The sequence below is a fragment of the Glycine max genome, chromosome 13, assembly GCF_000004515.6.
Source record: "Glycine max cultivar Williams 82 chromosome 13, Glycine_max_v4.0, whole genome shotgun sequence".
Taxonomy (NCBI): domain Eukaryota; kingdom Viridiplantae; phylum Streptophyta; class Magnoliopsida; order Fabales; family Fabaceae; genus Glycine; species Glycine max.
This window is the reverse complement of record NC_038249.2, coordinates 33,220,085-33,243,600: the sequence shown is the minus strand read 5'-3', so window position 1 is coordinate 33,243,600 and position 23,516 is coordinate 33,220,085. Positions and strand designations below refer to the sequence as shown.

General features: G+C 31.0%; 3 protein-coding genes across 4 annotated transcripts; 1 reads left to right on the top strand and 2 right to left on the bottom strand.

Annotated features, from left to right (window-relative positions):
* Positions 1 to 6,781: 6,781 nt before the first annotated feature.
* On the top strand, positions 6,782 to 8,413 carry LOC102666239 (transcription repressor OFP5). Its single transcript, XM_006594469.4, has one exon. The coding sequence runs from the start codon at positions 7,011 to 7,013 to the stop codon at positions 8,253 to 8,255; it is 1,245 nt and encodes a 414-aa protein (XP_006594532.1). The 5' UTR covers positions 6,782 to 7,010; the 3' UTR covers positions 8,256 to 8,413.
* Positions 8,414 to 13,003: 4,590 nt separating this feature from the next.
* HSF-29 (heat stress transcription factor 29) lies at positions 13,004 to 15,150 on the bottom strand. The gene is made up of 2 exons (NM_001353462.1): positions 14,247 to 15,150; positions 13,004 to 14,114 (listed from the first exon to the last, which is right to left on the bottom strand). Exons 1-2 carry the CDS (start codon positions 14,463 to 14,465, stop codon positions 13,155 to 13,157), a joined length of 1,179 nt encoding a protein of 392 aa, NP_001340391.1. The 5' UTR covers positions 14,466 to 15,150; the 3' UTR covers positions 13,004 to 13,154.
* A 4,520-nt stretch (positions 15,151 to 19,670) lies between these two features.
* On the bottom strand, positions 19,671 to 23,240 carry LOC100305463 (uncharacterized). Of its 2 annotated transcripts, none has more exons than XM_006593267.4 (3): positions 22,874 to 23,240; positions 21,043 to 21,342; positions 19,671 to 19,918 (listed from the first exon to the last, which is right to left on the bottom strand). In XM_006593267.4, exons 2-3 carry the CDS (start codon positions 21,311 to 21,313, stop codon positions 19,839 to 19,841), a joined length of 351 nt encoding a protein of 116 aa, XP_006593330.1. In that variant the 5' UTR covers positions 21,314 to 21,342; positions 22,874 to 23,240; the 3' UTR covers positions 19,671 to 19,838. The 2 variants fall into 2 exon arrangements, with proteins under 2 accessions (XP_006593330.1, NP_001235743.1); NM_001248814.2 differs by having other exon boundaries at positions 19,746 to 19,918; positions 23,117 to 23,199.
* Between the last annotated feature and the right edge of the window lie 276 nt (positions 23,241 to 23,516).

Here is a 23,516-nt window from a genome sequence, read left to right as displayed (position 1 = left end):
TGATCCATGAGAAAGCAATTGGGGTGAGTGTGCATTTGTATCGTGGGAAAGGTACGAGGGAGAAAATTCTTCGAGTAATTTTATGAAGATCCTGAAAAGAGGTTAGGAGGTAGATATTTCAAAGAGGGATATTATTCTCGAAATTAAAGTAATTGGCCCCTTTGAGTGGTGCAGGATAGTCGTCAGACTCATCACTTATTCTTTCCTTTCCCATAATTATGACGCTGATGACCAAACCAGGTTTCCTCCAATCAGATTCTTTCCATGGATGCACATCACCACTGTATCAAAAAGCTCATCACATGTTTCATTTGAAAAAAAATAGAGTACAGAATATTTTATCAACATAATACAAGAGATTAGTCTCTCATTAAGATTCAAATCCCGATAAGAAAGTATATACTTAGTGTTTGATCTTTCTTCCAACATGATTGCTTTAGAGAATAGTACATATAAAAAATATAAATATTTTTTTTTAAATTCATTTTAAATAAAAAATTGACAATTTTATTTTATTTTCCTTTAATTTTTTTGTATAAGAAGGGAAAATTAAAGATATTTTCTCAAAGTAAACAACTATTGTTTCTGCTCTATATTTTCGATAAAAATAAATAAATAAAAAGATTGATTAACCAAAGAAGAAGAAAAAGTGTCAAATAGAATTGAATTTTTCGTCTCAGGAAAAAAAAGATTGAATTTTCCGTATGAAGAATATGGTGATCAACGATATGTTTGTAACGTTAATTTATTTTCAGCTGATGAATTGATAATAACTTCAACGTTTAAAGGCATTTTTAGTCTATATAATTTAGTTTTTTTTTTAATTTTCGTTTCTTTTATTTTTTTTCTTTCTAAACCTTGTAAAATGTAATTATTTTATTTTTAGTTGTGAAAGTGCTTTAAATATATATTTTTCATTGTTTCTCAAAGAATTTTTTTCTATTTAATACATTTTAAAGACAAAAAATAAAATAAACACATTTTACTAGAATTAAAATATATTTTTACAGAAATAAAAATAAAAAATACATTAAATTACAAGAAAAAAATGTATTTAAACCTAATTTTAGTGGTTATGCAGCAGGTCCCCATAAGTTCTGAATCCCCTATATTTTATCTTCTTTTTACGTGCCTTATATTTTATCTTAAATATTTACAAGAAGAAGATAAATGTTAATTTTGTGATTCAAAATTCGTCATAAATCCTTTCTAAACATTCAAACCAGTTGGAGGGATTCCAGTCCTGCAGATTCCACGCCGTCCAAACAATCCATGAAAACAATGATCATGGACTCATGGTAGCTTGTTTGTTTCTGCCATCGCTTTTTGGGAAGTAATTGGAGCCACACATTACAGGTTTTTCTAAATGCTTGACTAACAACAGACATTCTATTAAAATCTAAATATCTGTAGACACGTTCTAATCTAAAATTTATGATTAATATTATTAAAACTATTTTATCTAACTTTAAAACAAATTCACTTCAACTTGTGGATATTAATTAAACAGATATGTGCATCTCATTTTTATTTATTTATTTGTGTACAATAACATTAATGAAGTTTAAACCTATACTCTCGTACACTACATACACCTCTAATTGCCTAAGGTAATTAATCCATTATAGGCATAATATTCACTATTCATGAGATAAATTTTATTGTACGGGTGAGGTAAGGTGGGGCATGACTTCACCAAACGAGTATTTAATATTCAAGACTAAATGAATGAGAAAGAAAGTGGTAACACAAAGGACACGTAAATGAAAAATAATTGGAGATTTCGCCAAAAACTTATAATCAGAGAGACATGGTGGTAGTTGAGGTTGAGTAATATGCTGCAGTTGGAGAAAGACGGTTGTTAATGGTGACAATAACACTGTATTAGTATTAATTTTCAATTGCTTTATTGATTCTCAGCCATTATATTAGTCGTACTTTGTTGCTCCATCATTAATTTTGTCCGACCAAAGAAGCAGCTCGAATGGAGTGTCTTATGTCCCAGCAATGGGACCAGTTCACCCGATTAATCTTTTGCTCATCATGAAAATGGAGTTTTGTTAGAGTTGTTATAGTGTTATTTTAATAATAAAAAATAAAATTTAGTCTCAGTAATCTATGCCAAAGTTTTAGTACATATTTGGATAAACTTTTCCAACATAGTTTGTATCATTTTTGAGGCAAAAACACAAAAAACATGTAAATTTGTTACTTTTGCATTTTATCTATTGAAAAGAGTGAAAATTGGTGACAACGTACGTAAATACACACATACTCTTAAAAAGTAATCTATAATTATAATTTTGACTGCAATTAAAAGTTTTTTTAGTGTTTGATAGTGTAATACGACTACAACTATAATCAGATCAATCACATTTATTTATTTGTAATTTCTTATCATATCAAAAAAATAAAACTGCAATAATGACTGTAATTTAAAACTTTATGTTTGTCAATCATTAATACCAATTTTTAATGCATGAATTATCAAAGCAAGGTAGAGATAAATATCATTCAAGAAGACGAGACAAATTCTAAGAAATTAAACCTAGAACTATAATTTTTTTATTATAAAAAAGTAAGTTAAAATGATTTAAAATTCAATTCAGAAAATCATATAAACTCTTTTATCCAAATAGTTTTTGTTTTTAAATTTAAGTTTGAAAATAAAATTGAGTACAAAATTTAATATCACTTCTAAGAGAACCTTAGAGATTAAAAAACAATAAAATCAATATGTATCATAGAGATCTACCGTGAATTTTGTATGGAGATGTAGTAAATTATTATCAGAATTTAAGGCAAATTGCCATAATTTGAACAACAAACTTCATGCAAATTATCATCATGCAAACATATAGCATATAATAATTATCTAAGGTTCTGTTTGAAGTGGTAATAAATTTGTTATCACTTCATACAAACTTTACTACTAGAAGATGTGAGTGAATTATGATAATAATTTGCCTTATATAAAAATCTCTCGTCTTCTGGTTTTTTTCTTAAAAAAAAAAAAAAGTGTCCAGTGGTCCCATTTTTTATTTCTTTCCCATTTGCCAGTTCTATTTTGTAAATGATGAGTTTTTCCCTATTTTACACTTGACATTACTCGATATATTGTTTCCCAAATTACGCAATCTTCAAAATTTCAAGTCATGATAACATTCACACATATAGTATAATGTGTCAGACCCCCTTTTTGGGTAGTTCTTAGATGTCTAAAGTTACGTGTGGTTTTCATTTAGTTATATTTGGTCATCATGGGCAATTAGTTAATTTTGGATTTCTCAAAATACTTTTTCTCAACTTTGTCTATATCTTATTTATTATATCATAATTTATTACACCGGATAATATATGAAATTTTAGTAAGATAAAATTAACAAGATAATAACACTAAAAGTTCCCATAAAGTTAGTATTTCTCTTATTTATTATATCATACTAATATTTACATTTTTTATTGAAAAATTAAGCCTACTTCTTTTATACAGTATTTCTCTTGCTTTGTAGTTTTAAAGGGCATTAATATATGGTCTGTATATAAAAATAGGAGAAGTAAGTGTAATTTTTTAAAAATAATGGCTATTAATGTGTATTAAAAGATTAAAAAAATCCTCATTTCTCACTAATTTGTTGCCATGAGAAAGGAATGCTATTCCATCCCTATTTTCCATTGCAAAAATGTATTGTTCCATGTGTAAAGTTAAAGGAATTAGATGTACTCTTCCTAAAAAAGGAAATAGGAATAATGGTGTACATATAATTAATGTTAAACTCAGATGAACGGTTATATACAAATTAAAGGATTTATTGAGAATACAATTTTTAATTTATAACAAAAATATCAAGTTTATTGTTAGGGAAAATCTGAGATTAAGGAATTAGGGACTTTAGTTAACTTATATTAATATGGAAAAAAGAAAATGTAATAATTTGATTGTGCAGCATATCAGGGAAACAAGTACTCTAGAAATCGTATCCAGAAATATTAAATTAAAATAGGAGGATTAATTGTCAATTTGCGTTGCAGAGATGGGCTTGTACTGTGTCTGTTTATAGACCATAGTCCCGTTTGAGTATAATTGATGTCATCTTGAAGCAATAATAGCCATGTTTTAATCTGTATGTACATTATACTGTACTTATTGAAAAGAGCTTAATTATCAGCTTATCAGAGGCCCACGAAGACGCCTTACAAATGTGAAAGCAATTGATAGCCATTGCCTATTGGGCTTTCTTCTGGAAACTTATTGCTCCGATTCCTTTACTTGATTTCCAATCTAGGGCCAAGCTTTGTTGTTCATGGATCACCTACAGCTCCAATATACTTTACTGCAGCAAAATTCAAAATGTCCTTTTTTTTTTTCTTTTTCAAACTACACTCTCAAACATAGTTTTTTCTATTATACTCACCCATTAGTTAAAATTTACTACAAAAGTACAAAATAATGAGTGAATCTTCTAAAACAAAGTGAGGCGAACACAATTTTGTATTTTATAACGAATTTTAGCCAATAATAAAGAATATTAGAAAAAGTGAATTAGAAAGTTTGTTTTTATTTCTCTCTCTCTTTTTAACCAAGTTTGAAGTTCCTATGTTTAACCATTAGTGAAAAAAATAAGAAATCTCACGCTGGGACCATTTGCCAACGAGTATGGAAAATCATGGCAAGTATTAAGTGTTTAATTGAGCCTGAACTTTCTTATTACTCCTTTCTTTTAGTATCTCAACATGAAGGTGACGTAAGCGGATCCTTATTTCCCTTTAAATTAACATGACTGTAGTTTTTTTTAGCTCTTTTATAGAAGGTAATCTTATTCTAGTCTTGTGATATTAAAACATGACTGCATAATATTACAAGAAAGAAAAATAGACAAATTTTGTTATGTGGAAAATTTGAGCGTTTCTTTCACATAAGGTAAAGAAAAAAAATTGTGCGTTTCTTTACCAGCACGCAAAGAAAATGGCAAACCCAACTTTTCGTTCATTTACTTGGTTGGGAGTCCAAAAGTTTTTAATCACTTCGTACTTAGAATTGCAGTGCAGTGACCAATTATAGCCTAACATGTAGAGTTAGCAGCTGCAAGATAATCGGATTTTTCTGATGATATGGACTTGATCATTTTCAAGACCAAATTGAATGCTGTAATAAGCAGTTGGAAATAAATTACAAAAAGCATCATAATCATAATGATAATAACACTAATAAGTTAATAACTACCTTCTATATAAGCAATAGTACATAACATACATGAGGTTTCATAAAAAAAAAAACTAGTAGTACATATAAAGGGAAAGAAAAATATTCCCATTGATCATTTTTCCAGTTTCCTTACTTCTGTGGCACATATGAAACACTTCTTCGGTTAGTTTTTCTTGAAGTGCTAAATACACTTTCAGGATCTAGATATACTCATGAATACTAAATGTTTTGTATTTGGCTAAAAATGAATGTTCCTTTGAGCGGGCTCTGTTAACGGACCTCTAATTTGGCGCTTCTCTTTAAAGCTAAAAGCTGCTTTTAATAAATAGTTTTATGATCAAGGGAAGGAAATTCAAAGCAAGGCACAACTGTAGTAAGTGATGATTATCCATCTATTTCAACATTGATTGAAATTTAGCAATTCCAGCTCATTGCCATTATCACACCATAAAATGCATTTGAAGCCAATAGTTAACTTAATGAGTAAGAGCCTTAGCTGAAAGAACAATGATTTCACGAGCATAATTTTGGCCTTCCGAACAGAGGGATGCGAAATTAGAACCATCTGCCATATATTAAATTAACGATATAGTTAACTGGGATGAAATTTCAAAGGGGTTCCTAGCTTAAATCACAAAATTGGTGGAGGGTGGGACTTCTTGCAGATCTGACTTATTCACTTAATTGAAATGTTTTAGTCAACAACAAAAAATTCAATAACCAATTTACAATTTTGTTTCTTCATACTGCCACACCCTTCTCCATGGTTGTCATTTTACACAAGAATATATGTGAATGAAAAAAAGATTCACTTCCGGTCTTAATTAAAAGGCTTTGAAATGTTTTAGCTAATATTGAGAAATTCAATCAGCAATGAGAAAGATTTGAAAATTTGATCCTTTATACTGCCACACCCTTCTTCCTTCGTGTACACAAGAATATATGCGAATGAAGAAAAGATTAACCTTCGTGTATATCAAAATTAAATGGGCTACTACGATAAGAGCCCTGTTAAGGACTGTACCTTCAGGTATAGGTAACACTAACTAGCTGTTAATAATATAAATGGCGTACAAGCCAGCAAATCTAGTTAAGACAATGTCCTACTTCACTCTTTCACACAGCTTAATTTTTGTTTGGAAAAAACTTTCATAATATTTTATAGGTGCCGTTTATATTGTTATCTAGTTAGAACTTAGAATTGAACTTTTATCACGATTATCTGCATCATAAAAATTTAAATTAAAAAATTATATAAATACCAAAATAAAACTGTAAATCTAATTAAAAAATAAACATAATTAAATAAGATGTGAGATATTCAATTTTATTATCTTTTAATGAATTTCATTTAATAAAAATATTACTATATTTAAAAGAGTGAGTAAACAAAGAGTGTAACATTTCTCTTTCTCCTCTAACCTCTTCTTTAATCAATAGCAATAAATTGTAATATGTAACCATTACTTGATCCTTTGACCTTCAAACGGAGGTCCCCTCATTGGCACATAACCTTTTTGCAAGTATAAACTAAAAAGCATCAAAAGTGGGTAAATGGTCACAGGTTTTGGGTGGTTGTGTGTCTTTTGAAAAACAGCAGAAGAAAACAGTAGGAAACCCACGTTCCCATTTAACATCCTAACCGTCCCACTACTACGTCTCACAGAGTTATGCCACTATGAAACAACATTATCTTCCACTTTGAGTTTTGATTCTTTCTATTCTATTTCTATCTTCCACAGACTATAGTAAAAACCTTAACCAAATCAAAAGGAGGATAATCACCTTGCCAAAAAATCAAATAATGATGAAGTGGGGAGGAAGAAAACACTCTTCAGCTTCTTCTTCTTCTTCTAGCTCTTCTTTCATTTCTCATGCATCTCCTTTCTCTTGGTTGTCAAAGTTCAAGCACATGAGAATCAATTCAGAAAGTGCTGGAAAAACGAAGCACAAGGCAAAGCAGAGTGGTTCACCACAGTATTCTTGTGAGTATGGAGAAGATAAATATTGTGTAAAGGATGATGATGGTGCTTTCTGTAGACAATTACCATTTAATGAAGAGAGTTATGAGGATAAGAAGAATAAAGATATTGATGATAATGTTAAAGTCATTTCCTGCTCAACCACAAGTTGCCTTGGTGTTAGAAGGGATGCTAAGAAACATGGAAAGAGAGAAGGCACACTCAAGTTAAAGGAGAAGGATAATATTGGTCTTGGAGAAGAAAGAAAGTTGCTGAATGATGGGAAGGTTTCAAAGGAGATGGATGAGTACAATAGAGAAAAGGAATATGAAAACTTAAGGAGAAGATTTGAGAGGAAAGCACAAAAGGCTTTTCAAGAGCAACTCTTGACATTAGGAAGAGAAGTGGAGGAAGTTGAGTTTGGATCCAGTAAAACAGTGGAAAAAGAAGATGTGTTGCAATATGAATCACCTAGAACAATTTGCACCCCAAGAACACATGCTTTTTCCACTTCATCAGTTTCAAAGAATCCTATCCTTGGAAATATTACAGAAGAGATTGAGAAAACTGAGAGGCTGTCTCCCAAGAAAATGAGTTCTGAGAGGCAGAACTTGAAACAATCTGAGGAGTTGAAGAGGCAGAAGCAACCACATCATCTTCCTCCCAGCAGAGAACTTCAAAGGAGGAAACAAAAGCCAAGCTCTAGGGTCAAAATACATTCTCCAAGGATGGTTTCCAAGGTTGAAATCTGCAAAATAAAGGCTCTAGAAGACATGAAGAAAGCAAAACTAAAGACAAAGAAAAAAAGGGAGGAAACTGTGGAGGAAACAGCAGGATTAGAGAGCTTTGCTGTGATCAAGTCCTCATTGGATCCAAAGCAAGATTTCAGAGATTCAATGATTGAGATGATCATTGAGAATCAGATTAGCAAGCCAGAAGAAATGGAAGATCTGTTGGCATGTTATCTGACTTTGAATGCAGATGAGTATCATGATCTCATCATCAAAGTGTTCCGGCAGGTATGGTCTGACATGACCCGAGGTGGTTTGGGTATTAAACTAAACTTGCAATGGAGTTACTATGAATAAAAAAAACCTGTGTCTAGTTTACTGGCTTGACCACAATGAATATTCGTTCTAAAACCATATATATGTAGTTCTTGCTATGCTTTAGTTTTTCTTGGAACTCAATATTCTCTCCATGTAATTGTGTTTCCATAAATTTCAAGTTTAATTGCATCATCACGATCTCGAGTAACTCCATGCTTCCAAATAACTATTAATATGAGTTATTTCTTCTTTGTGCAATGTGCATGCATATGTACATAACATGCACAAAAAACTCTTGTTAGTAGTTATTTGGAAGCATGGTGGAATTGTTGACAATCTAATCATGATTAATTATCTAGCAAATGTTTGGCTCAGTAGTATATTCAATCCGCATTCGGTAGCATTGTTTTTGAAGAAGGTGTTACGTTAGGAATCCAAATGACAATATTAGCCAACAAGAGTTAATGCACACACTGCTATGATGCACATCATGTATGGCTTTTTGGGAAGGAAAAAGGGAAAGGAAGGAAAAGAGATGAAATGAAATGATATTTATTTTTCTTTTTCTAAGAGCATTGAGTTACAATTCACTTGCGGATACAAGACCCATCATCTAATTGCTTTCAAGTCAGGCATTCACAAGTTACAATGCCTGAAGAATACTAGGGATACTGTTAAAAGGAAGAAGCAATTAAGCTTCATTGCCCTTCAATGATATCTGCTTGAACCATGCTACAGCAGGCTTTTTTCTCAGCAACTTGATATTTTGATATATACATAAAAATAGCAGAAATGAACAAAGCTAACTCCTTGACATTGTCTCACAACTTACGGCACGAGTCTATGCTAGCTAGATCCACTAATCGATACTACTAATTTGTTGAAGCCAACCAATTTCTGAATCATTAAAGCTTTCTCTTTAGCATTGTTTTCATGAACCCTTTAATTTATAGACTTACCACCTATCCTAAAACATGGGCATTCCTTTTGGTTATATTATCAAACGTTTAGAACTTTAGCTACATATTGTCCTCCCATCACGTGCCAGCATGGCAGCATCCTAGAAGTTCTTACTCAATACTCACTAACCAGAGACATAGCCCACTAAACAAGAGTCTCGAGTAAATGACAAAGTTAGTTTCTGAAACTGTGATTCCTTGTTACTTTAGTTTCTTTTTTTTTTTCCTAACACAATCAAATATAAACTAAATCAGTCACCGAAATGTTTATTTTGAAAAATATTTAAATATTAATTAAACAATATTAGTTTAAAATGATAGTATAAAGCGATATTTTGATTAAAAAATGTTAAAGCAACTAAGAATTAACATTTAAAAATCTTTTTGCCTAACTTATTAAGGTAGCAATATGTATTTGTTTAGTCCGCATTAATGGATTCCATATATACAATTTAGTCTTTTTTTTTTTTCGTAGCGGTAATAAGGATCAAACCTATATTGGGTATGTATACTACTCGCGTTAATATGACCCATATTTATTAGAAATCCAGACAAAATAATCTTAGTGAAGTTTGGCTAACCCTCTTTTCTTTAGACTAATTTTTGGACTCAAGTTACACCTAATCCATATCTATCTAGCATGGTATCAAAGCTTTTACTGACCTAGTGGTTTAGAATTCAATATGTGTGTGTCACCTCTGTTATTTAAATAAATAAATAAATAAAGTTGAGTTTAAGCACCATGAGGCATGAGCAGATTTAGGCGTATATATATATAAAGTTATCAATTTCCTAAATTATGTTGCATGAAGACTTTATGCTTTGACCTGCAATTCTATCGTAATAACCATGATGATCATCAACCCAAAAATCATTTATCTTTTGAAGATTAACTTATCATAATTCCCTGATTGTTTCTTTTACATTTTGATCTTTCTCTTTCATTTCTCAGTCTATGATATTCAAGACTCTATGTGCAAAGTTAACATACATAAAAACCTAATCACTAATATTATATTAAACAATCTTAATTACGCTGTAGAAGACCTAATTCGTATTGAAACTCTGCATATTTTTTATATACATGTCGTTGCTCATTCAACATTCAACACTTCATAAGTTTAGTTAATACGCCAAGTCAATCATTTCATTATAAAATCTTAACAACTGTCAATAGAGGGGAAAAAATTGTAATAAATTTTGCACATTTCATAAGATTATATACAGGGATTAAATCAACACATATTTTTCACTTTCACAGCCAAATTGTATATTTACTAATCATAGTTACGAGCACAATGATTTGGCCATGCGATGATGCGATCTTCCACTTTTGGTCAAAGTCTACGGTTTAGTTTTGCCTTTGACTGGGTCAATTGTCCACTACCCCCATTCAGTTTCATTTTCGGTGGGTTGTGAAAGTGAAGTGGATTACAACTTGTGACTTGTGAGCAAAAATGTAAAAGTTGCAAGCAAAAACATTTTAATGATTGTTTCACTGATTTGATAGTATTTTTTTATATATAAGAAACTTCATGAAATAAATAAAAGTTATACCAGCGGTTATGAAAAAAAACAACTAAAAGTTGATGAAATTTCAACTGCAGTGGATATTTTTGTTTAATTTTTGTTTTGCATTTCGGGGCTCGAGGAACTGGAAAAAAAATCGTAAAAAAGAAAATTGACGAAAAAAGTTATTTAAATGTCCAATTGCTGGGCAACTACATTTTCAAATTAGCATATCATAATTTCATCACAGCCTTGGTATTTTGCTGCAGGCCTTTGAAAGCGAGAAGTTTTGTGTATTTTGAGAATATATATAACACTACCCTAATAAAAACATAACTCGTGACGACCAAGGCTTTAAATATAGATACAAAACTGCTGAAAATATGTTGGAAGTTCTTTGAACTCTGTAAGCAATGTTTAGAAAATTTCATTAAATTCCTGAGATGAATCATCGTCGAATTGGTAAATGTATTTTTAATACTATATGATATATTAAATAATTAACTGACATAATCATTAAAAAAAATTAAACAAACTTATAAATTAACATAGAAAACATGCATGTCTTACCAAATAAATAATGCTCCCTTGGATGATGACAGTAGGTTACACAAACAATCAAACAAATAGCTGATAATTGGGTTTACACCTTTGAATCCCTGTCACCCCTAGATACAAGATACTAAAAATCAGTTAATTAAGCTCAGATTTAGCTTCAGGGTCATAATAACGCCGATACAATACTCCTAAGAAATTAAGCTAAGATTCACAAATCACAGCCATTGACATTTCAGATAAATACACATGCCTGAGATATCTCAAGTATAAATCAATATAAATTGCACGTTTTCAAGTTAATCAGTTATCAGCAACTTAAATTCACAAGTCTGTAACACAAATAGGAACTTCTTTTATTGTTTCTAGCATACTCATATTCTTCTACTTTCTATATACCTAATTTGAAATAAAAAAAAATAAAGACAAACTGCTAAATGCATCAGCCAAGAGTAAAATAAGGACTCCACCAAGAAATTAGGTGCACATCATGCCATCACATGGTTTAGCAGAAAGCTTCATGACCAAAATAAATCGAGCCCCTAAAATAAGCAAATCTAAACATGTAATAGTCAAATCCAAACGAAGGCCAGAAATATGAACTAAATAACCAGAACTCCATCATGGGAATAAAAAATAGCAATAATCGAAGAAAAAGCAGAGAGAAATTAATGGACAATTGAACATATCAAAATGGCATGACTGACATGTTCTCCAGATTCGGTAAAAAAATTAAATGGACTATCATGGATAAAAAAAATTATTTAGAAAAAGAAAGTTGATAAATACATACATTATACGTAACCAGAATGTGTATGTATGTGTGTACACACTCACAATCATAAATCATTTTATCTTGTATTTCCTAATATGAAAAATCCTAGTTTTCTAGTAATCTATTGTCTAAACTCGAGACTATAAATTTATTAATCAGAAGACCTGTGAAAATTATTGAATGATGAAATTGGAGCTAAAAGTATCTACTCACAATATCTTCTTGCTCCCAATACAAAAATTATCAATTTCAGTAATCAGTTTTTAAATGTGATATTCTTAAGCCTGGTAGTATCATTTAAATCTCATAAATTCAATATGCAACAGTTCTTTCCATCCTAATTAGTGAAGCAACATAGCCCTAAATAATCTAAAAAAATATTCGTGTTCATAGTGAAAGCAAGAGACAAGTACTACCACTCTTCAACCTTAATCCCAAACAAGACAAAAGGTACTTACTACAATTACTTCTTCACAAGTAGTACGATATGGGGTAATAGGTATGTATTCTTTTCTCACTTATCTTATTTACAAATAATGTCATCCATTACATGATTTAACAAAATCACATTATAGACCCTTTTTTAAATGTCAATATTTTTTAAATGTCAATATTGGTCGGGTACCACCCTGCAGGCAGTGTCGGACCCACATTAATTTGAGGGTGTATACTTACACCTTTCATTTTTAAAAATTCATCAATAAATTTTCTTTTAAATTAAAAATTGTAAATAAAATCTTTTATTTTTATATTTTATTCCATTTATATTTATATAATTAAATCCATTGATTTAATTTTTTATAATTTATTCTCATTAACTTAGGATCTTGATTCCACCACTGCCACCACCACCACCTGTGGGAGACCGCAACAGATGGTATATGCAGTTGGTTTCTATTATATGGAAAAGCAACATAAGGAATGGATCAATAGGGAGAAAAGTGTAGAAAAACGAACCATACTTTTAGCACAGTAGAACTAAAAGAGAGTGAGCAGTATAAAAATTGACTAAATTCTATAGAGGATGCAATCATTTAACCAAAAATATAGAATATGTATACCTACATTTATTACATGAAAATTGAGGGGCATCACAAGCTAAAAGGAATAATCAATTGCAACTAAGTTTGCTCTGCTTTGCTAAGAATGCCCCATCTGTTCTGGAGGGTTATTTACATTCCTAATGTTCCACCAAAATTTGGCATTACTTCTGCCATCAGAATCCTCTCTTTCAGACTGAGCTTCCTGCATTTCTGACGAACCAGGATTCTCTGTCAAGAATCGTTCCCAGAATATGTCATTAACACCAGTAGTCAGAGGAGCTGTTTCGACAGGTTGTTCTTTTGATGCATCAAGATCAGGAGCCGCAACTACAGCTGGCTCAGAACTCACGTTGATTCCATGTGACTTAGGCTGATCTTCAACTTCTAGTTGCACACAAGATATAGCTGGACTATCTGCACAACTTGTAGATTCATCAAAATCCAAGTTTAAATGACTTTGAACAAAGACGTCACCAACATCATGTGTAATATTCTCCCAAAACGTCATGGATGACTCAAGGAGATCCAACCGTTCTGTGCTCGATGAGAAAATAGAAGCACCATCTGCATTTTCCCTTGGTAATACTTGGGAAGTTTCCATATGATCTTCAATGCTAGCGTCATCACTAAAGAGACCACTTCTTGGCAACCTCCGTTTTCTATCCATGTTTTCTGTCAACAGCAAGAGATTTAAGGCAATCCCAGGTTTCTGCAACACTTGAGAGACAGAAGAAACCAAATTTTCTTGCTTCTTTTCCAACTTTTCCAAACGATCATTGGAGTGTTGTAATTGTACCTCATACATTTTCCACTCCTGTTCATGCATCTCTAACTCCCGAAGAAGTTGTTCTTTTTCATGTTTAAGCTTCTCTATCTCATCCTTAAAACTCTGCCTTTCTGATTCAGTCAGCGAAGAAACCCCTTGACCCTGGATATTCTGCAAAGAATGGCTATGGACAGGTTTGCGCCTATGGATGTTCTTCAAAAGATGTGGCTGACCTCTTACAAAATCATCATTTGCAAATTCCCATTGTTCAGGATCAATCTTTCTAAAGCCCTGATCAAACAGAAAACCATGTCACAGTTCAAGCAATCAAACCATTCATGAGAAAACAAGAAAACAAAACAAAGAAGAAGAAGAAAACAAGTTATCAAATCCATAAACATGAAGAAGATCGAATTTGCTTACGTAAGTGTTGAGCTGCCTGATGAAACTGGAAAAGTTGTTGTGCTTAAAGTATTTGGGTAACAAATCCCTTGAAAACTCTGGTGGGTTCCAAACAATGAAACTCCTATTGGTGGCACTCCATGAAACAATGGAATTAGTTGAAGGATCATCCACCATCTCATAAATCTTGGTGAGGAAAGGTGGCAGGGAACTAGAACTGCCCTGAGCTTCCTCCATCATCCAAAACACAAATCTCAAAGCAGACTGAACTCTCAAAAACCCTTTAGTATGTATACCCAGAAAGAAAGAAAAAACCTTTTACCTTTTTCACAAATTTAACCACTACAAAACAATACACAAATTTTTACATATATATATATAAAATACACTCCCTTGTTCTCCCATCATTTTCCTTTCTAGCTAGGTTTCATTAATCCCAGTAAACACCAATTAATAATTCCCGAAAAAAAAGAGACCCTTTTTTAGCAATTCAGTTCACAAACCCTCCTTCAAGCAAATTAATGTTCACAACCTTACCTTCACTCCCCCAGCTATAGCTGGTGTTGAATCACACACCCAAAGGTGAAACCTTTGTCGAGATTCAAATGCTCAAACACAAGAGCAAAGCTGAAAATGGAAACAGCGAAACCGAAAAAGGATTGCTTCTCCTCCAAATACGAAAAGTTCATATTTCTGTCCATAGTTGCCAAAAGCTCAAATTCTGACCATGATTTTCAACAGTATTTAATGAATTGATTTTTTCACAGAAAATGAAATATCTAATTTCATAAAGTTTTAACAAATGAAAAAGAACTTGCTGGTCAAGTAAATAATAAATGAATATTTAATTAATAGTTTTTTTTATAAAAAAATAGAAAGACAATAAAATGAGATAAATTATCATTTTGAAGGAGATTGATGAGAAGGTGCAGGGAAAAAGAGATCTTTGGGTTATTTAGTGCTTCCAAATGTGTTTGGATCCTTCTAGGCAAGGTAGACAATTTTGAATTTTCTTCTTTTGATTCGTTTTCTATTTTTCAACACTATTTATTCTGATTGATTTTATCGGAAAAAACAAAAGAAAAAGAAGATTAAAATTACCCAAAAAAAAAGGAAATTCCAAGTATCTTTGACACATCGAGCACAGAAATTTGGTTGCTCTGACCTCGTACATGGATTGGAAGTTCATGAATATGTAAGATATAATGAGTGTCCTTGAACTATTAGTTTAAAAATAAAATAAAAATATTTATTATATTAAAAACAAAAAAATTAATATTTCTTTTTATATGTTTTTTTACTTCATTTCTTTTTATATGTTGTTCAAAGTTTTTAATTATTAGACAAATGAAAAGTCAAAAAATAAATGGCATTAACTTTAAAAATCCTTTTTTTTATGGAATTTTTTCTTACAACTAGTGTTTTTTTTCACAAGTTTCGAACATAAGAGATTGCTGGTATAAAAATACCTAAAGAGTTTGTACAGAGCAATGCCTGTGAATTTTTTTTATATATAATTAAAGAGAATTCGCATGTTTGATTTCACATTGGGAAATCAATTATGGGTTGATTTTGGATATATTTTTATATATTTAGTTTTAGGTTAAAGAATAATCAAAAACTGATTTAAGTTCTGAATTGGTTATATGTTTCAATAACTTTAAATAACTTTTGTGTTCAAAATTTTGGATTGAAACATATAAACATAAATCATATCACTTTAAAATTAATTTAACCAAAATTAATTTCATTAAAAATTAATTTTATCAACATACATCCAAACATACAAAAAAATAAAATAACTTATTTTCATATAAATTATCAATTATTCCGTTACGTTGAAAAGTTTAATATGATAAAACCTATTATTGTTGGTATAGGAGTACTAAAGTTTAAATAATTTACATAAAGTTTTAGATTAAAATTTTGTTACCGTCATGATTTATTAAAAAATAAAAGTTTAATGAGATAAGGTGAAAATAACTTATAAATATCACTATCAGTTATTTTTTGTCAGCTCTTCTTTGTAATTATTACATTTATAAGATGAATTAAATATAATATAAATAAACTCTTCAAACCTTATTTAAATTTCATGGGGTCTATTTCGGCTGATAACGAGAATAGGAAATAGGAATTGTAACAAATGAGGAAAAGTAACAAATTCGATAGAATCTTTGAAATGAACCAAAATACAGAAAATTCAAAATCAACTAATCAGGTTTAAGATGGGTTAGAATGAATTTGGACTAAGATTTTTTTTCTTTCTAAAAAAAACATTTAATGCGATGCGAGACAAATGAAAAGTGAGATTGCTTATAAAATTCACTTTACGTAACAAATAACAATATTGAAGCTTTCCTATAATAAAAAAACATTGAAGCTAAGCCTGATAGGATGGAAGTACCGAGGGCTCAATAATACACATTAATGCAATATTCCTGCCTCCTTGTCTCTATCTCGTGATTATTATTATTATTATTGAATGCAGTGATTATTATTATTTTATATTGCTTATCATCACTATTATTTTTTGTTTCAGGATACTGGAAATTGGAATTGCAGCTGAATTCAAGGGACTATAGTTTGCCCTAATTTTGGACGAATCGTAAAATATGAGAATATTATATTCGATATGAAGATTGCTAGTAATAATTTTTTTAATATAGTTCTTTTAATATACTTACTGAACAATATTTCTAAAACATTATTCTTTTAATCGGGTTGGTTTGAATGATGTCACAGGTAAATATTGTTAATTTTTATTAACAGATCGGATTCAACTCGTCATCTTTTTTATTTTTTCTTCTTTCTTAAACATTTAACTAATTTTATATCTTCTTTAAGATTTTAAGATTTTGTTGGTATTGTTATATTTTTTTAATATACTTTTTTTATTAGTGAAAACTTTTTCAAATCATAAAATTATAAATAAGATTTATTAAATAAAAATGATTTGAAACTTTTCAGTTTTTAATAAATTTTAGCTGATAGTAAAAATTATACTAAAAAAATATATTAGAGAATGTGTTAATAATTTCTCTTTATTCGATATATCTGAGGGAAAAGTTAAAACTTTGAAAGAATTTTCCCACGTTTTGCAGGGAGAGAAACAGAAAAGGCTCCTTAAGGGAACGCATGACTTGCATCTGTATGGTTTGAATAAATGAAAGATTGAGAGAAGAATTATGCTGGTCTATTCTTTGAATGTTGCTATTTTTTTCTTTTTGCTATGATTATTCGTTAGAGTAAATAAAGAAAAAAGAAAAGAAAAGAAAAGAAAAGAGAAGCTGAGTTTGTGATTATAAATGTAGAATAGTTCTAAGAGAGGTGCTTTCGATCAGCCTATATCACTTTCAGCCTCAGTCTATTTAGGTTTCTGATAATTTGGTGGGAAAAACAATGCATTAAAAAAATCAAAAGAAAAACAATGCATTAAAAAAATCAAAAGAAAAGTATCCCACGCAATGCAGAATGCAGATATTAATTAAAAATAAATCTCTGTCGCTTTTTTTTAATGAAAATTATTATGCCTTAGTTTATGAAGGAGCGTTTAAAAGTCATTGATCCTTTTCTCTTCTAAGAGGACAAAGTCGATGCCATATCCGAATTAACGAAAGAAACACATATCATATCTTAATTTTTAGATTGTGTTTTCAAGTTGATTAGTCCTTTTATTTTTAAAATGAGTAAACACCCATTTCCATCTCTAGAAAAATTATAAGACCTTATTTGGTTCCTAACCGAAAAAAGAAACTGAATAGACTCTCAAGATTATAAATATGAGATATTTTATAATCTCAATAGAATGATAAGATAAATAAAATGAAATAGAATAGTTATTTATACAAAAAAATTTCTTCAATTTTAAGCAATTCAAAATCATATATGACATACTAAAATATTTTTTTTTATAAGCAACCCATTAAACAACTCTCATTGTATGCTCTAATGGCTCACTAGGGTTACTTGGTTTGGTTAGTGGGTTTTGGGGTGCCAATATAATTTGAATGTTAAAATCTATCAAGTTACAACTTTTCTTCTTTTTTGCTCCAAATAATAATAATAATAACGCCTCACTTGGGTTGCTACAATGCTACTAATCAATTAAACAAGTTCTTAAGCAAAATGGGTTTCACTTCCTTTTTTCTCTCTCTTTTCTTTCTTTGGTTTTTCCCCCATTTTTACTCTAATTTATGAAAAGAACATAGGAATCAAAAGGATGAATGTTTTATTATTTAAATGTCTACTCATTTTATTAAACTGTTTTTTTGTATATAAAAAAAGATTGTTGAAATTCTCATTTTTATTCATAGTTGGAGGGGAGAAAAACATAGCATAGAACACGTGAGACTTATAAATTCGATAGTCAAGTGACTTATCTCTATCTCCTGTGTGTAGTGGATAAAATCAAAATTGTTTCTTGTGATGTTAATGACAAGGCTATGTTATCATGTCTTAGTTAAAGACAGACTTGTAAAATAAATTTGATTTTTATATTTTATGGAAAGACAAGTTTATTTGTCTGTATGGATGGTTGTAATGATAATTAAGACGGTATGCAAGGGCAAATTTGCCATTTCCATTTGTTCAATAATCATATACTGTCTTAGAAAAAGATTGACAGACTAAGTGAAAATGCAACCGGTTGACTTTTGTTGATCCTTCTTTTCTTAAACTTTGAAAATGAAGGCCTTGTTATCTTTTTGATTTCCTCCTCTACTATTACTTTGATTTCTCTCTACCGTTAAACAGAATAAAAAGAATGGACAAAAAGAAAAGCAATATTATTGTGCACTGTGTAGCGTCACCACAAATTTAAATCACAATGATTACAAAAACAATTATATTAATGCTTTCATCTGACCTTATCCCCGACCAAAATGATCTTACCACACGTTCCTCATTTACCTAAGCCCTGGGTAGTTATGAAAAATGCACGATTGAAAGTGATTGTTATTATACGGTAGTTGAAACAGCAAATTGAAAAGGTAGAGAGGTTTTTAAAAAATTCACCCATGATACCGAACATTATTAGTTAATTGTTGAAGTGTTCAATGGGGCTACCTATAGTTTGTAATTATTCCAAGAGATTACAATTCAGCTGCACATGTGAAGGATCTCCGTGCAGAAGTGCAATCTCTATAGTTATATAATCTCTTCACTTTTATCATATATTAAATAATCACATATTTTAAACTATCTCAATAAAATTGTGCGAGGGTCATTCCCAAAGACTATCCTTAGCAAACCTTGTCACAACCAATCGTCAATCACGAGTTGATCCCATCTCATTGAAGTGGGTTCAGTTTAAGGGAACAAAACAGTCACAAAGGCAATATGATATTTTTTTTTGATAGGCCAAAGGCAATAATATTACCTATAAGAAACAATTTCACGCTACAATTTAAGCTTATTTTTCTAAACTCAAACTTCAATGCATAATTTTTATAAATTTTGTCACCGAATTAATTACTTAAGTATCGAGTAGTAGTACGATTACACTTTTCTACCATTTACTTCGATCTGTGCCATTGAAGCATACAAGTTGCAACCAAATTTGATAATTTAAGTTTTCAAGGTATAGCTCTATTGTTCATTTATTATAACACTCTAATAATCAGGGATGGCAGAAAAGCGGTATCCTTTAGCACCCCTCCATGCATAATATGCAATTCGAGTCTCGTAAAAGCCTGTATCCAAAAATCAATAAAATTATGTTGCAAGTTTATCCAGCAAAAGATCCACATGACAGATATGATAAAATCTGCATAGTCACGGTTGATACAAACTAAATTGTTCTCTATTATTGAAGAAGCGTCTATGAACAAAAGCAGTTAGATATTTAAAGCTCTAGAGCAAATAAAACAGGTAAAAAATAATGGCAAGCAGCATCATTCCATACATAAATAAAATGAAAAGAATAATTAATTCATAATTGTAAACATAATCATAGGGATGAAGATCACCTGTCCCCATTCCATACCTCTAGTTCTACTCTCACCAAAGAAAAGCGAACATTAAAGTGTCAGCTGATAAATTGTGTTATTATAGTATTAATGCTAGCATATTTTAAGTGGTGGGATAGTCAATGAGGACAGGTGATATGGATCCATAATTGCATACCTCATTATTTGCAATTCTAGTTCAAATATAGCATGTAACTTTCATTGCAAAGTGGCAACTTTTTTTATAGAATTTATGTTCTTGGTGAGTATTGGTGTGTCCCATTGAGTATTGGCGTGTCCCATTACTTTGGAACATTTTTTAATGATTCATTGCAAAGGTTGATCAACACAAGGAGGCTGCACAGTTTATGATTTATGAAAAAAATTTCTGCCAATCATAAAGTGCATCACCATCCCCAATTTGACCAAACTCATTTGAATATTTGACAAAATTGGCATGCTTTCTGTGTTTCGGTGTAAAGCTAAAAGGCAGTTGGAGTGAAAAAACATTTTAGTAGTTCTTAATGCATAACTACCGAGGGCGAGCCCTGGTGCAACGGTAAAGTTGTGTCTTGGTGACTTGTTGGTCATGGGTTCGAATCCGGAAACAGCCTCTTTGCATATGCAAGGGTAAGGCTGCGTACAACATCCCTCCCCCGTACCTTCGCATAGCGAAGAGCCTCTGGGCAATGGGGTACGAAGTTTTTTTTTTTTTTTTAATGCATAACTACCAACAATTTTTATTTTTTTTGCTCAGCAGCATAACTAACTACCAACAAATAATTGTCAAAAACAATTAATTTCTTTTTGTATTAAACTAGAGTGCCTAACATACATAATGCATATGACATTTAGAGAATCCAACATACCTGGGAGAAAGCTAAGGAACCCTAGGGCTAAAAGGCCATATGCTTGAGATCGTTCTCCCCCCATATGACCAGTGAAGATAAAGTATGAAAGAAACAGAAGTCCTGTACCAAGGAATAACAGGAACAGTGCAAGGGCAATGGATTTCCAGGGAACTTTATCCAAGGCTTTTGGTGTATAATCAAATCTTGGGTCAAAAGGTCTATTCCTATCACCGATATAATCATCCTCATCTGTGGCAAGAGGGGAATAACGAACACGTCTAGTAGTCATATCTGTTCCTGAGTTCTTTGCTCCTAAAACTTTTAACCCAAATTAAAAAGGGCCAATTAGATTTAGATCTGATAGGTGCAGAGAAAGAACAAAACCAGAAACTATAACACTACAAGGGATGAAAAGACTTGCAACTAATTGGCAATAAATAATAGAGATACAATAATATGTACAACTATAAGTTTTCAACATTTAAAAATTATTAGTGACCATAACTATAAGGGACTTGGGAGTCAGTTTAGAGACTCTGCACATGCTACTTTTTAGATAACTGATGATGGTGAAAAATCAGTATAAAGAACAGAGAGTTTGGCTCCTCTAAAGTGAGGGATGCGCAGGAGAAATAATGCAGAGTAATAACAGTTGTTTGGAATATCAACGGAGTAAATTTTAACAAATTCATGGTTTGTTACATATACGTGTGTATTTTATTACAGTTCCATTGAATTTTTAATCAATGGTTATAAATTTGAACAATTCCCTCGAGAAAAGCCAAAATTCAGAAGAACACAAGCATCACAATGAATAAATACATCATCTATCCAAGTCTAATGTTGGAACAATATTAAATACAGTCACATTTGGTATGCCATACTTATAGAATGTAATAGATCTTCTTTCAATTCTTTTTGTGGTGATATGCCATGTTGAAATTGTACTAGGGAATAACTTTTAAAGATCTTGGCAGAATCTGTTAACTAACACAAAGGGAATAAAATAAAAACATAAATACCCTTCATTTTGCTATTATTGACTAAAAATTAGGTTCCTTATTTTTTTATTTTTTTTTTGGCAGTAGAATTTCTTCAAAGTTACCTGGCAGAATAAGTGGAACTGAAGAGAATTTTAAATTAAAACTCAGGTAGGTTGGATATCATCTCCATTATTTCTTGAATCTAATGGAACCATTTCCATGTAAGACCAGCCGAAATATTCTCACCCAATATTCAAAAATCTTGGGCATTTAGTTTAAGAAAACCCATATCCATTAAGAATCAACTTCAAAAGTTCTAAGTGATAATAGCTATGCACAATAACATAAAGCAATTAGAAATGATGAACTATGACCACAGGTTCTAAAGTGAAGACAAGCTTTTTTCCAAAGATTTGAATAATAGTGATTAAGCAAAGAATTCAAGTACTGCAGTGTGAGGGGATGCTATCTATGATTATCATATTAATTTACATGGTACGTGTAATCTGGGAATTAGAGTTTATATCTAAAGATATAGGGACTAATTTTCAATAATATGAGAAATTAAGGTCCAGTTGTTTTAGTCTTGGGATATAAGCTCTCGGGTCCAATTAAGAATCTATTTCCTATCTCCTAGTCTACTTGTTTAAGAACGTATCATCTCCTAGTCTAATCATAAAGACTAAAGAGTCATAAACAGTTCGGAAAAATTGAGAACAAAGCAAAGTTTTCTCAATCAGAAAATTAGCAAAGCACTCAAAAACCGATTCCAGATGAAAGCAAGAATCTTCATCTTCATGTAAAATCAGAAATGGGGAGAATCAAAATTTCCCACAACCCAGGTATCAAAAAATTACTATTACTACCTTTTACGACTATCAACAAGCAGCTCAAAATAGATTATATGAATGATGGATATCTTCTACCCTTCGATTCCAAATTGAAAGAGGCGAATAATTGTGTGAGCGAAGGAACTCGAGAGTTTATTGTGGACCGGTTCTTAGGGCACAAATCAGCAGCAATTTGCAACCACATACATACATCATAACATAACAAAATTTTTAGAAAATCTGTACAGATCTTTGCGAATTCGGAAAAAGAATGGGAACCTGTTTTTGCTGGCCTCGATGTCCGATGGTGGCTGTTTTGGTAGAATGGGTGTTCGTGTTTGGCTCAGTTCATTTTGGGCTTCAATGTAGTAATGGGGACAAGTACATCTCTGTTGACTAACAAATATTACGTTGATAAGATGACCTTTTAATTTTTATATTTTAGTTTTTAAACACATCAAATTATTTTTTTTAACAAAAAAATTATAAAATGGGTCTAATTTTTAAAGAATATATATAATTTTTTTAGAATAATAAAAAAAGTAAATAAATACAAAAGTTATGTTATTTTACAATACTAGTAAGCGGTTGTTTGTTTGAAAATGAAAAAATGAGTTCAACTTAATGAATTGGCCCGTTTAATGGACAAAAAAGTTGAGATTTTTAACGTGCGCTTTAG

Bases quoted from the DNA above. Each gene is read 5' to 3' on its own strand.
- HSF-29 (NM_001353462.1), bottom strand. From the start codon at position 14,465: ATGATGGAGGAAGCTCAGGGCAGTTCTAGTTCCCTGCCACCTTTCCTC. The intron at 14,115-14,246 runs GTAAGCAAATTC...CTGTTTGATCAG, and splicing joins TCAGGCAGCTCAACACTTAC to GGCTTTAGAAAGATTGATCC.
- LOC100305463 (XM_006593267.4), bottom strand. From the start codon at position 21,313: ATGACTACTAGACGTGTTCGTTATTCCCCTCTTGCCACAGATGAGGAT. The intron at 19,919-21,042 runs GTATGTTGGATT...TTTTGGATACAG, and splicing joins GTTCCTTAGCTTTCTCCCAG to GCTTTTACGAGACTCGAATT.
- LOC102666239 (XM_006594469.4), top strand. From the start codon at position 7,011: ATGATGAAGTGGGGAGGAAGAAAACACTCTTCAGCTTCTTCTTCTTCT.